Here is a 23,423-nt window from a genome sequence, read left to right as displayed (position 1 = left end):
GAAGCATTTCCTGAAGGTCAGAGGGGACCTCCTTTGTTTCAGTTTGGGCCCCTTGCATCTTGTCCTGTCAGTGGGCACCACTGAAAAGGGCCTGGCTCGGTCCTCTTTGCGTCCTCCCTTCAGCTCTTTGTACGCATTGGTAAGATCCCCCCTAGGCCTCCTCTTCTCCAGGCTGAGCAGTCCCAGCTCTCGCAGCCTTTCCACATATAAACAGGGAAAAATCCTTGGAGTTTAGCAAAAATTTGGCATTGCTCTGTGAAACTGTAGTCTCCTGGTGTAGAGGCTGTCCAAGGAGTACAGCATGAAGCACTGTGTTGAAAATGCAGGCTTTGTTACACTGTATGTGAGATTTATTGGTCCTTTACATCATGGTAGCTTAGCTCTGTCTTGCATGGGAGAGTAGAGCAAGGCCGTGGCAGCCCTGTGTCTTGTTTCTGCTGCTACTCTTAGCACCGGTTCTGGAAAGGCTGAGGAGCCCACCTGGTGTGTGGGTTAATATCTGCAGTGCTCAGTAGTGCAATGAATTTCTCTCCTCTTACATAGTTGGCGTTGGCGTCCCAGTGGTGGAGGATTTTTATCCACTGCTCGTAGCAATGCAGCTGTAAACCGTGACTTACGTTACTGTATAAGCTGGATTTAGCTCTAATTAAGTCACCGATGTTGCCTTTTTGTTCTCAGAGTTTTAGTGAATCATTTTGCCTCCACTTGAACGAAGTCTTGGGCATGTTAACAGCCAATACCCACTCATTTTCAATAACAGCCTAGTGATAGCAGTTTGAGTTAAGGCAAAGTGACGGCTTGGAGAACAATTACAGGTATCTGCAGCTGATGCAGAGGATAATACAGTGTAATTTACCTTTATTCATAAGACTTTGTATTTCTTCCTTCCAACCACCATGTGTAGTTTAGCAACTAACCTCATTAAATGAATAATTTAATTATAGGGCCTCTTCTTGGTGATATAACTTGATGTTATAACCATAGGATTTTTATCTATAAAATTTTGTTTGAAGCTTACCATGCAGAATTATGTCTGAGAAATACAATTAAAAGAAAAACAACAATTAAAATATTTTGCCTAATTCTTCTACTTGATTCTGTAATATCACAGTTAAGAGCAGGTTGGATGGCTACGATGTACTTTATTTCCAAAACAGGAAAAAAAAAAAAAAAAAAAAAAAGGATCTTCTAGTAATCACAGGTCTGAGAGACAAGATAATTGGATGTGTCCTTTTCTTTACTGCATCTTAGTGAGAGATGTAAAATGAGGTAAAGAAGTTTTCTGGTGTTTATAGCTTCCTAACCCATTACTGTATAGTAGTGACACAAGGGGCATAAAGCAGATGAGCCAGTAAGAGGATTTGAGGCTGTACTCCAGAAAGAGTGTTGCATTGTACATTTTCTGGAGACTGCAGGAGGAGGAGCTGCATGTTACCATGCTTGCAAAAGGGGAGGCAGAGTAGTGTGCTGTTGCTCTTCACCTGCTTTGGTGGTAAGGTGGGATGCTTTCTCCTCACCGAGAATGACAGCTTGATCTGTAACATCTGAGATGATCACAGTCACTTCATGCAATGATGCAGCTCTTTCAGCATCAAATCCATGGCGTAAAGCTTGGCAGTACCACTGCCCTGTTCACCAGACACTGGGAGCTTGATTTATTCCACCTTATAGGGATTTCATTGTCCATTTATTTAAAAGACAAATATAATCTTCCTGTCATTAACTGCTTGCAAGCTTGCTTGTTTTTCACTTTTGGGTGTTCTCTCACACTTCTAATCTTTCCAACTGAGGTTGCTTTTCGTAATGTTTTATTAGGAGTTAAAGCTAGTAGTACCCCAAGAGTCCTTCTAGAGTGATTCAGGGAATAGGCAGTCTTGAAACCCTGACAGCTATAAGCTCAAACCTTATGTTTAGCAGGGCACTGAGGAAAGATATTGTTCTCCTACACCAAAATTGACTTATGGACATAGGTTTTCTTGGATATGAGTGGAAAAGACTGCAGCTGGAGATAAGACACTGATAGGGATGAATGGATCTCAGAAGTAGGAGAGGGAATTCTCAAATTAGTGACTGTCTGGCTCCTTACACAGATGTTCAAGATGATACTTGTCACCAAATTTGAGATCTAGAAGGAATGTTCCCCACCTTAGGTGACAAAGGATCTTAAAAAATCCTTTTGCTTTTCTCCACAGCATGGAGTACAACAAGTACTTCCTGCAAAGGAGAAAGGTAATTGGGGGTGCCATTCTGTAATTGAAAAGTAAAATTAGCATGTTTTGTGGTGTTACAGTATGACCTACACCTTGCAGAGAATGGCTTTTCTTTACTAGGGTGTATTCCTCCTCCTGTTATTCTAATGTTGTGCATAGGCTGCACACACGGGTGCAAGGTTCCTCCCTTTGTGTGTGTTACTGGTCCACACACATTTAAAACATTCAGCTCTGTATCAAGTGATTTTCTTATTTTTTTATTGATGTGACTCTTTAAAAGCAGCGTTAAAATTGTGTGAATCATATGAGTCTGTGTGGCATAGATTATGTCCAGGACAGTCATGTTTTTCTGTGCCCTGTGGGAGTGTGTGTGCATATGTATGCCTGTACAAATATTATAAATGTTACAATTAAATAAGAAAGGTATCAAATTAAACAAAAAAATAAATAAGTATCCTAAATCAGCTATCACAAATTTGTCTTTAGGAAGAGATTCCTACCTCTCACATCTTTCAGGGAAAGTATACAGTATACATCTTTTTTTTTTTACTTACATATGTATTTACATCTTTTAGAAACAGAACATTTCTTTCACTAGAAACATTACTTGGCAAGCAATGGTGAGTTTTAATAATTCAAGGAATAAGCTGATTCTAGAATTCGAGTCGGAAGTTACTTGAAACCATAGTTCAGATTCCTTGCTCACATAAATTTCAGACATCAGCCACTGATCACATGCTTTATATGCACGACAGTGATCACCTCTAAAGATAAGGATAGGAGTAGACAGAAAAAGCATATTGAAAAATGAACTGTAATCAATGCCTTCTTCCAGGATTCTTCTCCTTCCTGTACTAGTGAAATCGGAACTCTTTGGCAGCAACTCTTTGATATAAGATTGATATGTTTTTTTCAGTCACACTGTAAAATACCATCGTTATTTTTGCCAGCAACGCACACAAACTTTGGCAAAGATGAGTTTAATTTATCATGGTCAGGAAATCTAGACTTCTCGTGGTATTATTTTGCCCCTGGAAATGAATTAATGAAAATACCAGTAGAATTGATGATTCCCAATGGGCAGAATTGCTGAGCTGTTGGACACTTTACAGATCAGATAAATTCTGGCTAATCTGTGCTGCTTAATACATCTGTAAGGTACACAGCTTCAAAACATTAACCGTGTAGGAGGTATGTATTTTCATATATTTTGCTAATTTATTTCATTTTACAGCTTTTGTTTTTGTGTTTGCATTTTTGTGTGTTTTTTAGACCATAGAAAGAAACCAATGTAAACTGTTTAGAACATGCTTTCATGAGGCAAAACCTTTAAAATTCTAAGAAAGGTTGTTTTTTTTTCTTAAGCTCTTTTGAAATCTTGTATATGTCAGTACTGGACAGAGGGCTAAAGCTGCGCTGGCATCTGAACAGAGTCATTTATGGCTACGACCTTTACTACTGTTCGTTGACACCCATGCTTCCTCCCAAAAGTACATCACTGACATTGTTTGTGTGCTCAAAGATTTTGTTGCCTGTAATTATATTATCACTGTTTTTATTTTGGCCTTCTCTTTCTCTTCCTTTACATCTGCTTGACCCTCATACAGCTCTCACAAAGGAGGGTGACATGGAGAGGCTATGTTCCACCCACCACTCCTCCTCTTCCATTGCTTCTTCATCTCAGTGGTCACCATCCTTGCCATGCCCCAGCGGCCGCTCCTGCTGCCAGTGTCTGCTGAGGATTCTGATCATACTCTACCTCTTCATCTTTGTTTGTTCATATGTTGTGTTTCTTTCCATCAATTCAGCGGGCAAGTCCACGAAAAACGCAAACTCACAGAGTCATTCGCTTGAGTCTGAGCTCTCCCACTCCACTCCTTCCTCTGTACTGTGTAAGTCGAGACTCATCTGCTCAGATGATCTCTTTTGTCTCACCTTCTTTTCCCTCCCCATCATCTAAGAGTAGCACAAAAAATGACAGTTTTTTTGTGATGTCTGATCTGGGAATTACGCTTTTTTATTTTATGAAAGTGTCAGGGTGTCATTTTTTTTTTTTTTTTAAACCTTTTCATTTATTGGCCAGGTTTTATTACTTGTGAAAATGAAAAACAAAATTAAAAAATATATTAAAAAAACATCAGCAATAACAGCAGTATAAATAGGTATGTATTTCAGAAAATTATATCTTGCGGAGGTTCTCTCTGCAGTAGTTTTCGGCTTAGAGATGTTACTCTTCAACTCTGGCTTGAATCCTGGATAGGGCTTCCAGATTAATTACCTGTTATGTTTACAAATGTCATCAAGTTACTTTATTTAGCATCACCATTGATAAACCAACCTTAAAGCTGCTGGAACAGCTGTTAACTTGCAGTATTAATCCATGGCAACTGAAATGTTGCATGCTTTTTTTAAGAAGAGATCTGTGATGATTCGTGACCAATAAACTGTAAAGGAAATTGTTAGAGTGAAGAGAATACCTTTGAACAGCTTAAATATGAGAGAAAATGGCATAGTATTAGTAGCTCATGTACTGGTAAAACAGAAAAGACGTCTGTGTAGATGCATTTCATGTTTATAAATTAATTCAGAATTTTTTTACCATGGAGGTAGCTAGTGAGTTGAAATGGGGAATGATTTCCTAAGAATGTACATTCTGCTTGCCAGATTCTGATCTTGCATCCTGTAAGGGTAATTTCTCTGAAACTAGGAATGGGCAAACGCACTGGTAACAGTGACGTCTAAATGGGAATTTAAGTGGAATTTTTCCGAGGTGCTACTAATGCAGGTGAGAGGGGAATCAGTCCTGTAGATGATGGGTTGTCCCAGGTCACAACTGTTGACAAGTGAGACTAAAATATTAGTTTTATTCTTAGGGAGGAACAGGATATTTAGATATTGGCAACCTGGAACCCTGTTGACACTGAGAGCAGAGCACTGCTGCACAATGGAAAAGCTCTTCTTAATTCTTTAGATAACTGTTTTGACAAGTGGGAATTAAGTTATTTTTTCTGTAGTTGTAAAAATAGTTCTAAATGAGAGATGGGCTGTTTCATGACAGAAAAGGAAGTTAATGGTGTATCTGTCAATGTGACAGTAGACTAAGATACAGAGGCTTTCTTGCACAGAGGGTAGAAGAAGCTGTTCTACCTGTATACTATGCTTCAGCAGGGCATGTTATGTTAGCAGCGTGACTGTATTCAAATGTGAACTACCAGTGCTTGCAGTGCCAACTGCACGGAACCTTGAAGACAGGAGGGATGAATAGGAAAATGACATACTTATATAACCTGCAGAGCTATCAGTAACACGTCATAAGACTTTTGTTCCATCTGCAGTGTATATCCCAAGAAAATCCATTATGTACCCAACATTTTCAGATTTGGATTACAACTGCCTCACATTTCCTGCTTCATTAGGTAGTTAATAGTGCTAAAACCATTGTTAATGTTTAAATGTAGATGTTCATACTAATTTTGTTACCAAATTTAGGTAACAATCTAGGTGCGGTGTATTAATAGCATAGTATATATCATCAAGTCTTAAGAAAGTGGACAATCTGGCATTTATTCTGTTCATTCTGTGACTTCAGAAACATGCACAATTCTTATCCACTTTGTTCCGCAAAATAAACTTCTCCGAAATCACTATAAAAAGGTGCAGATATAATTCAATTTAAGAAGTACAGTAGCAGTCAGATTAAACAACAATCTGCTGCTTTGCTATGAGGCAGGAAAAGTATTAGGTGAAACTATTCTGGTAAAGCCGCTTGGTGGAAATATAACGGTACTACTACAGCTGGTACTTAGCCTACCAGCTGTTTTGTTTAAATCATTTACAGGTAAGAAATTCAGAGCTTGCCAAAGTTCTAGAAGGCAAACCAGAAGAAATTAACCTAGTATCTGAATATGCACCAGACTTGCTTATATTTTTTCCTTCTTAAGCTTCAAACTAACTTTGTCCCAATAACCATCATATTTAACTTAGTTAAATAACTAACTTCAGTGACCAAACAAATTGTAAAGTCCCTGTAACCTCACCTGTCCTCAAGTAAGTTTTTAAAATGTCAGGTTCTGTTGTAATATGATTTTATAAATGGCCATGATAGTCTGTGTTTTCTGTAGCTGTACATTTAATAGGAATCTGCAGTCCTGTGTCCTGAGAAAGTTCAGGGAACGGAAAGATTATTGTCTACCAAGATATAGGATTAATTAAAGAAAAGTAAAAAGAACTTAAATAGGTGCTGAGAGAAGGCATCAGTAACGTGATTAGGGTAAAAACTGCTCATGTGACTAACAGAAGACACATTTGAGTTAAAATAATTTTGAAATGGAATTTTCTTGGGGTAGCTCTAATGATCTGTTTTAGAATACTGGAAACATAAATAAAAAAGAACTATTGGGGTGTGTACATTTGGCAGATTTACACTCAACAGAAAAAAAGATTGGAAAATAGTGTCTATAAACATCTGTATTCATGTCGTAATGCATAACTTTCACTAGCAGTGAACAACAGTAAAAAATCAGTGGAAGTAAGTACTACCCTGGTATTAATACTGCTCTGTAGATGTTTGGGGTGAAGATGGGAGTTACAGAAAGAATGATACAGGCTCAAGCAGTTATGATTTTTAAATGCCATCACAGGAGTATTCAGGTCAGTGGCTGTTTTCAAAGGCAAATTTGAGAATTTAAAAGGAAAAAGTTATACAGTGAAGTCAGAGTAGAAGACAGGACTGGGGGCATCAAAGGCATGTGCAATTTCTTTATGACAAAAGTGTCTGGAAAATGAGGAGGGCTTCAAAGTTTACCTGGATGAATCATACCTGACCTTTGTTTCATGACAACACAGTGGTAAGAAAGTGGGAGCTAAAACAGACTACAGTGTTATCTCTGTGTATTACAGAACTGAATTCACTCTGTGTTTGTTGCAAAGTAGCAATTATTATAATTGCACACATATAATTAAAAAAATAGAAAAATATTGATTTCTTAGCTGCTTAAACTTCTTAGGTTTTAATCGGCTGTCACAGACATCAGAAAGAGATGAGGTAAATGTGGTGTGATGAGAAAGGATTATCATGTAATTAAAAGAAAGTCCTGGAAAGTAACACGTCTGATAGCTGCTTGGAGTATTCAGGAATATAATTTTAAAGATAACGTAGTTTTCCTATGAGTAAAATAGCCAAATACCACATTTCATAGAATTATTGTTCAGGAATTATTATTATTAACACAACACATCTCATAGCTTTTAAAACTTACTTAAATATTTAGAAGGAAGAAGATACAGAATTGAAGATTATTATTGATTTTCCATTGTAAAAAACTAGTGAAAAACAAAAAGATTTCTGAATGTATTAGGGTAATTAGTTAGAAATATAATTTAAATTAAAAAGTTCACAGTGTTAAAGCTTATTAATGTTTCAGTTATCAAGACTTCAAATGTTACTTCTTGAGTTGGGAGCCATGATTAATTGAGTTGGGTTCCATGATTAATTTAACATGTTGTGAAACTGTAGTGCAGTATCTTGTAACTGCACTTGGTACAACTTTGTTCTGGGACTGTAAATGGTTTGTATAAATAAACATTTATAAATAATATATAAACATTAAATAAAAATAAATATAAATAAACAATAAAAATAAACATTTCCAACATATGACACAGTGCAAGTATTAGAGAGCATCTTTAGAAATAATTAACTACACATAAATAAAAGGAAACTACTTACTGCATATAAGATTTAAATAGTCAATACATTTATTTTGTTTGATCTTTTTTTGTCAGTGTAAACTAGAAAAATGATTTGCGGGGATGATTTTTCAAAATTTTGCCTCCATGCCTAATGAATTAAATTTTCATTAGGCAAATAGTAGGCTTGAAGGGTTTTCAGAAGGTAGTAGACAGTCAGTAGCCTTAAAAACCCTTCCAAACCATCCACCTATGTCATCAATGGTTGAATCAGAGTGAATCATTAGAATCAACAGGCACTAGGAATGAGGTGTTACTCACAAGATGACAACTCAAATATTGTATTCAAAATCAAAGTTTAAGGTATTTTGGACTACAAGAGGTGGGCTGAGGTGTAAACTCTGATCTTACATGCACTAAATTTTGATAAAGTTGTTGAAAAATAAAGCCCCTGAAGCATGCTTGTCATTGAAGGATCTAGGTGTTTTTCATGTACATTTAAGATTCAATCTGTCGTTTGTCACACATTTGCTTTTTTTCCTTCACAGAAATTTAGTTTCTTGGATTATTTGTGGAATAAATTATAAGAGAAATTATCAGCAGAGAATTCTCAAGCGTTGGTGTGAATAGAATGATTCTGTACAACATTTGGTGACACTTGTTGTGTTCCTCTCTGCTTCTAGGGTAGCAGTGCACGATGTAAAGTTGAGTGATGTATCTGGTACATCCATATAACCAGAGTTCATTATACAACACAGAGAAAATCTGTAGTCTCTTCCATTGTCATCGTCCCCCCCCCCCCCCCCAAATTTTGCTCATCTTCAGAGTATAGAAATAGTATTAGTGGCTGTATGCTTTTCATCTGATTGCTGTTTGCTGGTACCATATTCTGATAAGAAATTAAGGTAGGTCCTTATTGTGTTATTCAGTTTCAGAAAGCCAATGTTACCTTGGTAAGGACAGTTCTGTATTAAAATGGTAGCATAATGGGTAGGATTTGTCTCCGCAGGTTTGGACATCTACAGTGTAGTTATTTATATTGGAGCTAGTTGTCTAGACTCCCTTTATAGTCGATGCAAATAGGTCAGATGAGTCACACTTATCTTGGACATCTATTTTAGGGTAAAATGGATTGTGCCCTGAAAGTGCTTTTTTCTTTCTGTTGACTATAAGGGAGGGGAGTTGAGAGAACAAAATTGCTTGTCTGTATTTGTACTTGTCCAAAATGTTGTGAGGTTAATGCAATATGATGTGTACGAAGATATGCAGCTAAGAGTACTGAGTTGAAATGTTTGAATGATTTTATCCTTGAGAAACAACATGTGGGCAAGAAGCAGAATCATTTTAACCATCTTCAAGTTCACATGCTAACTTATAAACCAGCTACCTCATTCTTTTGAAAAGGTACTTTCCTCAACGGGGATTTCATCACTATCGGTTTTAAAGAAAACATTTAGTAAGGAGCATGCAGTTCCCTGATTTGGGTATTAATGGAAAGATGGGGGTGATTGGTCTTTGCTATGGATTTCACAGGCCCTCTTGCAGGTGCTGTCTGCACTGTGCTTATTTGATAAGAAGCTGTCTTCTGAAAGACCAAAAATATATGATCTTTATTTTTATGCTTTGCCTGTATAATGGCTGTTCCTAGGGTTATTCTGTGTTAAAAGAAATATGCCGAGGAACAACAAAACCTGAGTATTCCTGTAAAATCAGTGGGGGTTAATTAATAATCATTCCAATACTGTAATTAGGTAGTCAATCATGTAGAGTATTAATGAAAGTAGAAAGAAACTCCATTATCTGAATGAAGCATAAAGACTTGAAAAAATATTTTTTCAGAACAAACATACTGGTGTTAGTTTTGAACAATTTCATGGGTAAAATGGTCATCAGTTACCAAGGTTTCTTTTCCGTGTTTCACAAAACATGTAGTTTCTGGTATATGTATTTTGAAGACTTCATTGGCACACATGTACAGCTCACTGCTATTCTACACCTTCTCTCCACAATTAAAATACCAAAAATATTAGTTATTCGTGTGTGATTCTTGTAGAGTGAATTTACTGACATTGCTTGGGGCTACAGGAAGGGAAAAAAGCCCCATAGTTTTCTTCAAGAATAAGGTTTTGCTTTTGTTTTTTAAACTTTTTTGTTCTGTGGTACTTTATTTCACAAGCTAGGGGATTGCACTGTGAAGGATTAAGGCATTGATAGTGTTAGATGCTTTTTGAGTAAATGTTGTTTATACTTATTTTGTGTTTTTTAGATATTGGTGTTAATGGTGTTTTAGATATTGGTGTTCTTTATGAAAGATTATCCCTACCCTGTAGTTGAGTGAGAGAAAAAATAGTTAAATAAGCCTAAAGGTTCATAACCTATTTAAAGTCAATTTATGTACAACAGCACTGCTGCAGAAATAATTTTACTCAATGTTAGAATATGTTCTCTTCTGTTCTTTTCCTATTATTTGATCTTTTTATAACTGTTCTTCATAATATTTTTGTTTGAACTGCCTTTGTATTAGTCATGTACCTACTCACTTGCCAAAGCAGGGGTCATACTTTTTCTTTTTTGAACCATTAATACCTTATGACTTTAACACACTATCCCTACAGGGGTAAAGGTTATATTTAGAGAGCAGGTCCATGGTCTTTTCTTTAATGGATTTACTTCACCCATATTCTGAGCAAAGGATATAAAAGCTACCAACCTTTCCACAGAAGTTTGCCGTTTTATGCTAGCTTTCTGTTACGCTATCTGCAGTCTTTTTTGTCATTAGTTTTTAGGGAAATGGCTCTGCATCTTCTGACTTCTTTTAACAAAGTGTTTCCTCACACCTCGGTTATTTTAAAAACATTGAATTTATTTTTGCTAAGTAATCCTTCACTTACAGAGATTGTGTAGTTTTATGTCATAGAAAACCATTGCAGACACTATAGAACTCTTACATAACATAAGGCTAAATATGGCCCTTGCACTCTGAACATGTGATGATATTTTAAAGGGAAAGAATAATTAAGCACTTTTCCTTAAAAAGCACCATTTAAAACCATGATCATTGCACCTGAACTAAAGGATTATTTTTATGGCTTAGGAAATGCAACACTGGACTGGTGATTTCATTATTCTTATAGAATACTTCTTTTCCTTGGGTCCTTTGATGCAGTTCACTGACAGCATGGATGAGCTTATATCTTTGCATCTAGTAAGTGAGTTTGACCCAAAGCATATCACTCTGTGGAAATAGCCATTTGAAAACTACCCCTGTAGTAACTATGCTTACATATAGTTCATTTCAGATTTCATTTTGCCCCTTTTGTTTTAAAAAGGTGCAGTGAGAGTTGTAATTGTGCTGCTGGGGTTCTTGTTTATTTCTGTTGACACCAATCTGTCCTTAGCATGGAATTAGTGCTAGCAAATATTACGGTCTTATCCTGTATACAAAGTCAATGCTACCTGAGGTATAACTGAAATAGGGGATTCTTTAATTAAAAATCTGAACATGCAGAAAAAGTTGTACGACTCTGTGGAATTGTAACACACACAGCTTATAATGCCAGCAAAGCCATGCCTTTTGGTTTTGTCTGATTATCTCATCGCACTGAGAGAGCATACTGATCTCTGACCTGCTTTAACCTAAGTTGAGGTACTTTAATTAGGGAATTCGTACTGCACATTAAAAAGTATAGTAGCATCAAATCACCACTGTACATCAAACAACATAGTTCTCCTAGAATTCAAAATAAGCAAAGTTTATTAGATTTAAAAAAATAATAAATGAAAACAGTGATTGTGAGTGACAGTTATTTGGCAGATGGGAGCTGGCCAGATGCCCGTTCCCTGCTGCCTTGTTTGTTCACTTGTCCTTGACTAGTTTGTAGCGTGTTTAGATGGGAAAAAAATGGAGGTTTGAAAAAGCATACATTACACAGAGTCCATCAGTTTTATAAGGAAAATTTGGTAATTTTCTTCCCACTTTAATAGGTGGTAATTATTTCTGTCCTACCAATATCCATTTCACCTCTGTTCATCTCCAGTGCCCTCCAGTTTCTTCCCTTGCACTAAGAAAAAAAGCATTTGATTTGCTTCACGTGTTCACCAAGCAACAGCTGAATTTTCTTCCTCCTCCTCTCTTCGTGGTTTTCAGTCTCCTTCCAATTTTCTGCTTTTAGTATTCCAGTTCTCCCCATTTCCCTGCCCTTCCTGTCTCTCTCTTCGTTCCTCCCAGGCTAAACTTCAGCTTCCTAAACAACGTATTTATAGGCTAAAATACATTTGCTCTGTATTTGTACTGTCTCTCTCTGCCCACTCACATACCTACGCAAAAAGTATAAAATTTCATATTGCCTTCTTCTCGGCCATCTTTTTCTTGTAATGTTCATTCTTGCTTTCAAATGAGAAATGCCGAGAATGAGGGGGATTTTGCACAGGGGGTAAATCCTATTGGAACTCCAGTTTTTGAATTACACTGCCCCTTTGGCTTTTAGTCACTTTTTGCCTATGAGATTGCATAGCATACCACTGAATAAGAAGAAATCTGATTTTCTTGGGCTGCTTATATACAACTGTAATCGTCTGTGTGTTACTGAAAAGAAAGAGTAGCATAGTTGCTTTCGCATAGACTTTCATGTGGTGGTTGGAATTTTGTAGAAAGCTTGAGAGATGAGTTGGAAGGCAAATGACTTGGCAGCATTGTTCTACTTCTGACAGTCCCCATTGTGAACTGCAAAGTTTTCCACAAGTACTGGAAGAATTGACGCTAGTGCTGGAGTTGGTCGGTGGTTGATTTGAGCCAGTGGTGCTGCATTTAATCTCATTTACTTACTTTGCCAGCGTGTAGAGCTTCCTGTTGGATGTTCTTCATACTCCATGGATCAGTCAGCAGACTAAGCTCTACTAACTGTTAGTACTGCCCAGAGAAACTGTGATGGAACCTATTCTGTAATATTAGGTGGCTTCTATAAGAAAGCCTCATGAAATTGTATTCCACTGCAATTTAATTTTGGGAGAAACAACAGAATAAGAGCAATTTGGCAATATGGTTCCATTTTTCCTTTCTTGGGTTGATGTTGAATTAAATCTTGTAATTCAGTACATCAAATATATGTTTTAAAATACATTTTGATTGATCCAAAATATCTTTAAATGTATGTTTGCAAAGATTTCTCTGCACATTCAGATTGAAATCAAGTCTCAAATCTCAAAAAGTCACAGCAAGGAACTTCTGTCATTCATAGAGTCATAGGATCATTAAGGTTGCATTCACGTGGCTATAACTCTTACTACCAAAGGCACAAGCAGGTGCTAGTGAATGAAGTTATGTAACTAAATCGAGTTGTTGCATTCCAACAACCATTTATCTAAAAAATAAAAATAATCAGCCTCTCAGTTTATTTCACAGAATGCTGTCTATATATTCAGATGTTCCCTGTTGTTTGCTGTTCCCTGTCAGAGCATGTGTAGTATGCAAGTTAACTGGGGACTTGTCATGATAACACTTGGAAAAGAAATGATGGAGGTTAGTCAAAAAGGAAATATTGTCAATTGTCACTAGCCAAGTGAAGTGAAATCACAAGATGGCCATCTGGTTTTGTCTCTTGCATGTGGGAACTACAGTACCTTTACAAACACTTTCATTGCTTACACTGGTCTAACAGTTACCCAATAACATGATCTCAGGATTGTGTAGCAGCTCATCAGAAATTTTACCTCATTTTCCACTGTCTGGTTTAATAATGTGTGATTTTCTAATCTCTGATTGGAATGTGTTACCAGGTTATTTAATCAGATCCTTTAGTTGAGTTACATGCATATGAGATGTAGCATGTAAAACTTGTGATTTCCCCCCTGCGTGCAGTCTGCATGTTCTGGCTTTCATTTTGTCAGCCTCTCTGAACACTGCACCATTATTTCTTAGTCAACCATCCTACCACTTGGCTTGTGCTGACAATGCAACACAATGTCCACAGTTTCTTCTGTGTTGTTTGAGCGTAAGACAGTAGAGCCATTGCTGATCTACAGTCAAAAAGATCTCTTCATTAAAATTCTTTGTTGTTTCCACAATATTTGTGAAAAAAATAAGGCGATTTGTACGCTAAATATGCTTACCCAGCATGCTGTCTGGTAATCAAAAACTACTCACAAAGAGTCTTACTGGACATTTATATCCAGTTATTCTCCATTACTTCATTCCTTTCTGGTTTCTTTTTGATGCTTTCTGTCTGAAAGCATTAGGTGTGCACTTAAATGCAGAATGGCAGAGCATAAAAGAAATGACGAGGGTCTAACACCATGGTGCCAGTCTTGCAGTACAGCACTGGAGATTTACATTCTGCATATGCTCCCCCACATTTTCTTTTTGAAGAAGAATGAGAACTGCCTCGGCACTTTGGACTTAACAAGTGTGTGTGTGAATTGTCTAATCCATGTGTAGGAGTGTGCAGGACAATTAAAGCTATTGCTTGTATGAGATCTACTAAAGCCTGGTTGCCAACATTTTAATTTTCTTTTTATTTCAAGCTTAGTCTTCCAAATTGATTTTCTGAGGTTTAATGAATAGTTGAACATATGTTAAATCCTTGAAAATGTACCAGTAAAATCTCTCTCCCTTACCTCCTTAGCATTAAACTCATAAAAATCTGTATTGAGAGCAGTGCCACTCTGGTTGAAATTTATCAGTGTAAGGTTGAAGTTTTCAAATTATGAATGTAAAGTACAAAATTATAAATCTCATTTCCTAGGAAAAAAAAAAAAAAGCAAACTTTAAGTCAGTTTTCAAAGTGTAGTCAGTGAGTCATCTTCTGAAAGTCTCAGTACTTAGCCCTCATAGAGTAACTGGTGTTACCAATGATCATACCATGTACAGGATTCAGGATTTTTTTTTTTTTTTATTTTTTTTACTGTGCACCATTGTAGCGTAAGTCCTATCAACATTAGCAAATGACCTGTGATCTTTTCTTTACTGATGGATCAAGGAGAAACTGTTTCACATACTTTTGCCTTTGAAATTGAGGCATTTGCAAACTGTTGGAAGTTTGAATATTCTTATTGGAAAAATATGTATTCTGCTTGTTGTTAATAATGTTTTATTCTTCTGTTCCTATTTAGCTTTTATTAGTATTAGTTAGTAGTTGTACTGTAATAGTCCCAAATGATCTGATAGAGGTTTGTTGTAATGTAAATGTTACACATTTTGCAAGCAAAAGATAGTCACAGTCACAGAAGTCAAGAGCTGAGAGACACTATTGTAATTAGACTTGCGTGGGTGTGTAGGCATTATATGTAATCCACGAGCTTTGCACCAGGGGATCTTGATTATAGGCTTAGGGCCTGAATTCCTCTTTGGCCAAATGTGTACATTTAAGCTAAGTGAACACCAGGTGTTGCAAAGATTTCTGAAAATCATCGTTATATGCTTACCAGCTAAAGGCCATATCTGCCAAGTAAAACATTAGACCATCACTGGTAAAACAATCATCAGCTTCCTTTAATCCAAAGAAAAGAGCTGGAGATTTGGGTTTGGTTTGGTTTTGTTTTTTAAACAGAAGATCCTTCAGTGACAGAAAGAAGACTAAATCCATGATAGGAAAGGAGATTAATCCTTACTGTTTAATTTCTTTGTGAATGCTGAAGGCAAAATAATGTATAGTAGTAATATAACATAGTGCCCTTTGATCATAGACAAGGAAGAGAAAAGGCAGTTGTACCAGCTGAAGAATTACAATACCTTCGTTACAGCTGTTGTTCTGACAGCTTTTCAGCTGTCACCTTCCACTTTACTTTCCATTTTAAGAGTTGTGTTTGTATCTCTCTCTAGCTCGTAAGCAGGAGATTATCAAGGTTACCGAGCAGTTGATTGAAGCTATCAACAATGGGGACTTCGAAGCTTACACGTAAGTTTTCTCATTTTGGAGAGACGGAGGAGAGTGGATGTATCTCAAAGTACGTTTCAAAATGTATATGTAAATAAGCAAATACAAGTGTGTGTGTTTGTATTTATGTATTGCTGAAGATTATTCTCAAATACCCTCAAGAAACATAGGAGTTGTTCATTGCCACCTTGTCTTAGCTTTACACTAGCCTGGATGCCAGTTTCAGAGGAGGTGCTAGTGTAAATCTCTATGCTGAGACAGGATCATCATACTGACACAAAATGTGCAGTAACCTATCTTGGTATATGAAAGTAAAGTCACGTTTTTGATATCCAATCCAGAAAACACAGTGGAAACCTATTTTAACAGAAAAATTGCAGTGTTTGTAGAGACTGATAGTAGCTAGAATCCCATGTGTACTTTAAGGCATGAAGGACCATGTGGGATTCAGGCTCCACCAGTCTCTACTGAGCACTGTGCATTTCTGTGCAAGAATTTGCTGAGGGAAAGTTGACTGATTTCTCTCTTGGCTTTTCTGTGCAAAGACACAATTTCATCACTGCTTCCCCACTCCTCCTAACTCAAAAAAGAAGCAGAGGAAAACACTTCTCAGCATTGCATTTGGTCTCCTGTGTTTCTCTGGGTGGATTCTGCCCTGTTGAAGCACAAGCCACACAGGTCAACAGTGACACTGCTCTTCCCATTTAAAGATTTGCCAACACTTTGGTGTGATCACACTAAAACCTGTGTTGTACAAATGTCAAGTAGACACTTATTTTGAATTCTTGTCTAAGATTTATTAGATTAAAAACATATAAAATCTTACCTAAACAATGGTGTGAGACATGAAAAATAATTTTTGGATTGTGCAGAGGCAGTTTCCGGAGTCACAAGTGAAAACTTGTGATAAATTGTCATAGGATTGCCTTGTGTGGCTATATTTGGCAATCTTTCTTTTGGTCAAATGGCGACTGATGTGAAATCTAGTAGCCCTGATGTAAGCTTGCCAAATTTACTGATTTAGGTGAAACCAGAACTCCGTTAATGCTCCCCGTTTAAATTATGTTCTTTTCCAGTACAATGTTATATGTAAGTAAGTTTCCAATAAGAATAAAGGAAACATTTGGAAAGTTCAGTCCAGCATTGTGCTATGTAACTGCATGTGTTTATTACAGAATTTCCTCTTTTCCACAGAAAAATCTGTGATCCAGGCCTTACGTCTTTTGAACCTGAAGCTTTGGGTAATCTAGTAGAAGGGATGGACTTTCACCGTTTTTACTTTGAAAATGGTAAACATTCCTTTTTCATCTCTGTATATCTTCATCTGTCCCTTGTGAATGTATTTCTCCAGTCTAAGCAGCATTTTTGTTTAGGAGTTGATTGATTGCAGGGGAAGGAGACATTGTTATTTTCATTTGGAGTTTGGCTATGTATGATTTTTTTGTTTGTTTCTGCTGCACTCATTCATACGTCATATAGCACCTTGGAAAGTGGAAGAAAATTTCAGGTATTTGGAGAGAAAATTAAGGTGTATAAAATAAATATGTAATAAAATAGTAACATAAATAATTCTTATAAGTTTTTTTCCATTACAAAAAAGAGTACATCATGCTATGCTGCAAGTATACTTAAAAGGAAAATCATTAAATTGTGATTAGAGAGTGAGTGCAAGTAACAATCAACACTTACAGTGAGTTTATAACAACTGCTACTGCATGCTGTTTTGGGGAAGATGTTGCTCAGTCTATACTGCTGAGGATCTGATCAGCAGATCATCTGAATGAGACAATGGCCCTGCCTTGTGTGGCCATGCACACTGAAATACCTGGTGGCAGCTTGCATCTCATACCAGAGTCTCCAAACACTTGTATAGAACATGTCACCTGGAGGATGATTGTGCTGAAATATGACCAGGAACCCAATTGGACATTTTCAATAAAGATAGCAGATTAGAAATAGGACATGCCAAATTACTCAGTTGTTTTTGTAAGCAGGTTTTAAAAAGGTATTAATAAAGGTAGCAGCTATTGCTACAAGTGTTAAGAAACTAATTATTGACGTTCTTCCAACAAACTTATTGCCAGATCAAAGAGAAAGAAGTTACATATAATAGTATATCAATCACTATGAAATGCTGCTATTTAAGGTGCCCTAGAATTGGTCACGGTCAAATAATTGTGTATGGATGGTTACAGAAACTTGTCTGGCCCCTGCTTGGATAAATAAGATATACTCTAAAACATTTGATTGTTTCTCATACAGGAAAGAGGACAGCATACTTTATGCTGTGACTGTGCCCGTTTCTACAAATGTATTTGAGCTAGTTGTCAGTAATGATTAACAGTAAACAGAGATTATTGCCTTGTACCTGCTAAGCTTTATGGTTTGATTTTGTATGATGGGGTGAGATGAGTTACTCTGGCTTACATAGAGAAAATTTAATTTGTCTTGTTTGTATGTTGTGTATATTTGTTTCCTAGCATTATCCAAAAGTAATAAGCCAATCCACACCATTATCCTCAATCCTCATGTCCACCTTGTGGGTGACGATGCTGCTTGCATTGCATATATACGGCTCACGCAGTACATGGATGGAAGTGGGATGCCAAAGACAATGCAGTCAGAGGAAACGCGGGTGTGGCACCGTCGTGACGGGAAATGGCAGAATGTTCACTTTCACCGTTCAGGGTCACCAACAGTACCCATCAAGTAAGAAACAATTCAGACCACAAGCTTAAACTGTGTATATCAGACCAGATAGTCTAATAGCTGCTTTTGGCCTTAAAACTATGAAACTGTCCTCTTGATAGTGTAATTTTTTGTGGCTATTTATGCAGTGTGCATTATATTCAGTAGTATGCCTGTAGTATTTGTGCACGTATTTTTTTAAAATAATGCCTTGTTATTGTTATTTTCAACTGTGATGCCCACAGATCCAGCTCTGTCCCTGAGCTGAGAGGTTGAAGAGAAAAATGATATAATATAGATAAGGCCTGACACAAGTTGTGCAAAATAGGACTGTAAAACTTGAAATAGGATTTTAGGAAAACATGGAGGAAAAAAAATGATAGGATACATAGAGATGTTAGAGCTGACAGGAAAATTTCAAGGAAAAACAGTGTCTGTTTTCTGAAAAACTGAAATTTGAATAACATTTTCTGTGATTCCCAACCACCTCTACTCACTCAGACCCAGCTATGTTCTTTGCAAGTTGATTTTGAGCCAGTTTATGCATTTCCTTTATAAATTAAGTCGCACAAGTACCTATCACTGTCTTGCCTCTTTTCCTACACTCCCTTTGCTTGACTGCTGAATGGTCATTGTCTGATAGTTACTAAACCTGTGTGGGTAAGCATGAAATCTCTCTTGTCATCATTTATCTATTTTCTTTCATTCAGACATCTCTGATTGCCCTCTCATACCCTCAGAGTCATGCTGTGACTCAGTGAGCACAAAGCTGAATTCCTTGAGCCAGATTTCAGCAGTGTAAATTACAGCACACTCACAGTTGCAGTAATGAAATAGAGAGTCACAGTTTCTTCAAGAGGTTCTGCAGGAGGATCTGGATAGGCTGGACTGATGGGCTGAGGCCAACTGCATGAAGTTCAATAAGGCCAAGTGCCGGGTCCTGCACCTGGGGCGTAACAACCTCAAGCAGAGCTACAGGCTGGGAGATGAGTGGCTGGAAAGCTGCCTGGCAGAGAAGGACCTGGGAGTACTGGTTGAGAGTCGGCTGAACATGAGCCAGCAGTGTGCTCAGGTGGCCAAGAAGGCCAACAGCATCCTGGCCTGTATAAGAAGCAGTGTGGCCAGCAGGGCTAGGGAAGTGATTGTGCCCCTGTACTCGGCTCTGGTGAGGCCGCACCTCGAGTACTGTGTTCAGTTTTGGGCCCCTCGCTACAGGAAGGACATGGACGTGCTCGAGCGAGTCCAGAGAAGGGCGACGAGGCTGGTGAGGGGTCTGGAGAACAAGTCTTACGAGGAGCGGCTGAGGGAGCTGGGCTTGTTCAGCCTGGAGAAGAGGAGGCTCAGGGGCGACCTTATCGCTCTCTACAGTTACCTGAAAGGAGGCTGTAGCGAGGTGGGGGTTGGTCTGTTCTCCCACGTGCCTGGTGACAGGACGAGGGGGAATGGGCGAAAGTTGCGACAGGGGAGTTTTAGGTTGGATGTTAGGAAGTACTTCTTTACCGAAAGGGTTATTAAGCATTGGAACGGGCTGCCCAGGGAGGTGGTGGAGTCACCATCCCTGGAGGTCTTTAAAAGACGTTTAGATGTAGAGCTTAGCGATATGGTTTAGTGGAGTACTTAGTGTTAGGTCGGAGGTTGGACTCGATGATCTTGAGGTCTCTTCCAACCTAGAAATCTGTGATACTGTGATACTGTAGTTACGTTTTCCTGAAATGAAGTATTACAGATTTTTTTTATGTTTTTATAACGGACCTTTTTCTCAAGGGATCTGACCTGGATATATGTAGAGCCAGAAAGCATAAGTTAAATGGGTTCACCTTTTCTGGTGCACCCTGGACCGTAAGTGTCTATAGTACGTGTCTGTCTACACTAAGTCTGTAAGTAACTGACAGGAATTGGACTAGGGTATTATTTTAATCTCCAAGATTAAAGAGAGCATTTGGAAGGTGGGGGAGGTATCTTTTTTTTTTTTTTTTTAACTTTCTTAATCTAAACATATCGATAAGAGATAACAATTAAGAGAAAAGAACAAGGTAACTTACCACACTTATTCTTAGACACCAGAAACAGAGGGCAACAAAATACCCATCGTATTGCTATTTTCATGGAAGATTATGGATTTTGCTTAACAATTCCTTAACAATAATATTTCTAATAATACTTTATGGAGCTATACTTCATATCTGCATATTCTGCAGCTTGTCCTGTTTGAGTTACAGTGTTTTAACAGGAGCCTCAGTACTTGTCCATGTAACGTATAGCATGTATGATGGGGCGCTGCATCCTGTGACATGTACTGCTCCTGCAAGCGCTCACCAAAGTTTGTTTCTCTGCAATATAAAGGGCATGTGCAGTGCATCTGGCTGCTGCAGAGTCTGCAAAACGCAAATCTCATGGGAATACGGTTGCCCATATAGATCTGAGATACTCCTCACAGAAGCTGTGACAGTATTTCAGACTCAAGTACTGCATGTTCTTTATAGCTGCTCATGCTGTCCAAGAATAAGGATTTCTGGGACTGCTGAGGATGCAAGGGGCTGGAAAAGAAGCTGAGACATGATTTTTTTGAGCCTGCCCAGTTGTGTCTATGTCTGTGGGTGTTCTGAACGTGTTCTGACGGTTAGACAGGAAATTTTAGGACTGTGAGAATGTATCCAAAATGAAAAGGCCACAAAAGAGGAGTAATGGCTCAACACCTTACGGCATGACTAAGGCTTAAGGAGAGATGCTCCGATATCGTAGTATAGCCTTAGAAAGATCCTATGTAGTACTGGCAGCAATGTCGTATAAATCCTTTACCTAACTCCCATCTTAAATTCAGAGAGGTGTTTGGTTTTTTTTTCAACTTGCTAATTATTACTGTCCTAAAATACCGTTTCTCTGCTGGTTACTTTCCAGCCTTAAATTTTAGTCGTACGCAATGTATTCCTGATTATTCTAATGTCATCATTGTTCTCCCACACTGGGTAGATAGATATGCAGACGAGATATTTTATATAAAGGGTGGTCAGATCACTTCTCACCTCCTATTTTCATAGGGTAAATAAATAATGCTGCCTTGGTTAGCTTTGTTTGATAGGATCTCCATTTTCCTAGCTACCTTGATAGCTCTCCAACATGTCTTTTCCGGTTTGAGGTTTGGCTTTTCACTAGCTTGAGTCCTTCTGAAATACTGCATATAATTGTGGTCAGGGCTTTTATTTAACTTCACAATTTCTCTCTTTACCCTGCTGAAAGTGCCACGGCTCCTGTCTTCTGGCATGATTTTGCACTTTTGTTGTTTACATCATATTAGCAGATGTGCCAATCTTCTAAGACAGCCATGTATTTATCCGCAACTGTTATTTCCAGCTAATGACTATACAGAAACTTTTCCTGAGCATTTAGCTTTGTACTTCCTGTTATTACATGTACTGTTTCTGAATTACCCAGACCTTAAGCTCATTTGGTTTTTCTCATACAAGACTCCTGTTTTCCTCCATATTTATAATGCCTTCCACCTATGTCTAAATGTATTACATGAGGTCAGTCCTGTTGCTTTTGCTTTGTTATTGACAAAGATTACTGAATCTCCTCAGCTCCCCTTTCAGCCCAAGTGCTATCATTTTTCTTTTAGTTGATTTACTCTGTATTCTTTCTTTAATTCCCATCTTCTCAAGTTTATCTGGTAGATTCCCACATAGCATGATGTCAGAACTTGCCATCCTGACTGTCTTGTCGACTGTCTTGAACTTCACATTTACTTTTACCTGTCACACCAGCAGCTCTGTTTTGGAAAACTATGTAAGAAATTTAATTACAGTATTGTTCCAGATGATCTGTCCTTTCTTTTCTTGCGTTTGAAATTTATGCAGTCTACAACTGTTTATTTAATTATTACGAATACACAGTAGTTAATAATGGCACTTCTGTCATAAAAAAAAAAATCTTACGCACAATTTCCAGTCAAGAATTTCAAATCTAATAAACTTGCAAAGGCAATTACAGCACTGATCTGCTTTTGCAAATAGTATCTTAGATTATGTCAAATCAGTTGCTCTGTGGACAGTAGCTTACTTGTTTTCAGAACTACAGTAAGGAGTACTTAAATCTAAGAACAGTACTGAGCTCTCTGGTAGCCATAGCTATATGGAGATATTTCTTGTAGCAGGTAATTGACTTGGAGAAGAATACGAGCACAAAAGTATATTTAGTTTAGTTTACAAATTCTATTTGTAGTTTTTGCTGTGAGACAGTCCAAAGAAGTTTGGGTTTCTGTCTTGCCCATTGTTTTTCTCTGTTTGAGTGATCCGACTGGGGGTAGGAAATCTTTCTTTGTATTCAGTGTTCTTAAGAATTTATGCTAGCGTGTGTCTGCGTAGACACAAAGAGCGAACCTGCATAGACAGTCAAAGAGCTGTTGGGCCTGAAACTGACTCCTAAACCTAAATTCAAACTTGTGATTCCCAGGCCTATATTTACTCACTTTATCACACACTGCACTTGCTTATACTATCATAAGTTAAATACCAAACAGCAAGAAACTTGAGTAAAGAGTTTGTTCTGTGTTTGTACAGTGCCTAGCACAGCGGGATCCCAATCATGACTTCAGCCCCTAGATGCTACGGTAATACAAACGATATTATAAGCTCAGTTGGTTAACTACTTTCTTACTTAACTACTTTCTTACATGTTCCTGAACTTTCTTTTTTTCTTTACATGTGGCTCTAGCATGTCTTGCATGTAAATGACATCTGACTCTTCTTTGTTACTCAGTTCAATTTTTGTGTGAGAATCTCACTCTGTGGCCGTGACTGTAATGTACATGCTAAGGAAGTAAGTTTAACTGGAACAGAGATTCGTATTTGAATTTTGCCCTCGCTCCTTTGAGAAGCTGATTAATTTCTACTTTGGCACCATCTCTGGCATGTTGTAAAGATTGGAACGTCTGTAAAGTGGTTTGAAAAATAAAAGAATGCTTTGCTTG

General features: G+C 37.6%; 1 protein-coding gene across 21 annotated transcripts in view; it reads left to right on the top strand.

Moving 5' to 3' along the window:
* The window catches only part of CAMK2D (calcium/calmodulin dependent protein kinase II delta), a 255,729-nt gene that overhangs the window by 167,595 nt on the left and 64,711 nt on the right, over window positions 1-23,423 (top strand). For 11 of the 21 annotated variants that reach the window (XM_066996892.1, XM_066996896.1, XM_048066363.2 and 8 more), the window contains 3 exons: window positions 15,715-15,790; window positions 16,964-17,058; window positions 18,250-18,478. In XM_066996892.1, the coding sequence (XP_066852993.1) occupies window positions 15,715-15,790; window positions 16,964-17,058; window positions 18,250-18,478 (400 nt within the window). Of the gene's footprint in view, window positions 1-4,018; window positions 4,103-15,714; window positions 15,791-16,963; window positions 17,059-18,249; window positions 18,483-23,013; window positions 23,064-23,423 lie in introns of those variants that run through there. The other 10 variants (XM_066996905.1, XM_066996904.1, XM_066996903.1 and 7 more) reach the window with 4 other exon arrangements.

The sequence above is a fragment of the Anser cygnoides genome, chromosome 4 (assembly GCF_040182565.1).
Source record: "Anser cygnoides isolate HZ-2024a breed goose chromosome 4, Taihu_goose_T2T_genome, whole genome shotgun sequence".
Lineage (NCBI taxonomy): Eukaryota > Metazoa > Chordata > Aves > Anseriformes > Anatidae > Anser > Anser cygnoides.
The sequence above is the reverse complement of the archived record's forward strand: the minus strand, read 5'-3'. Positions and strand labels throughout refer to the sequence as shown.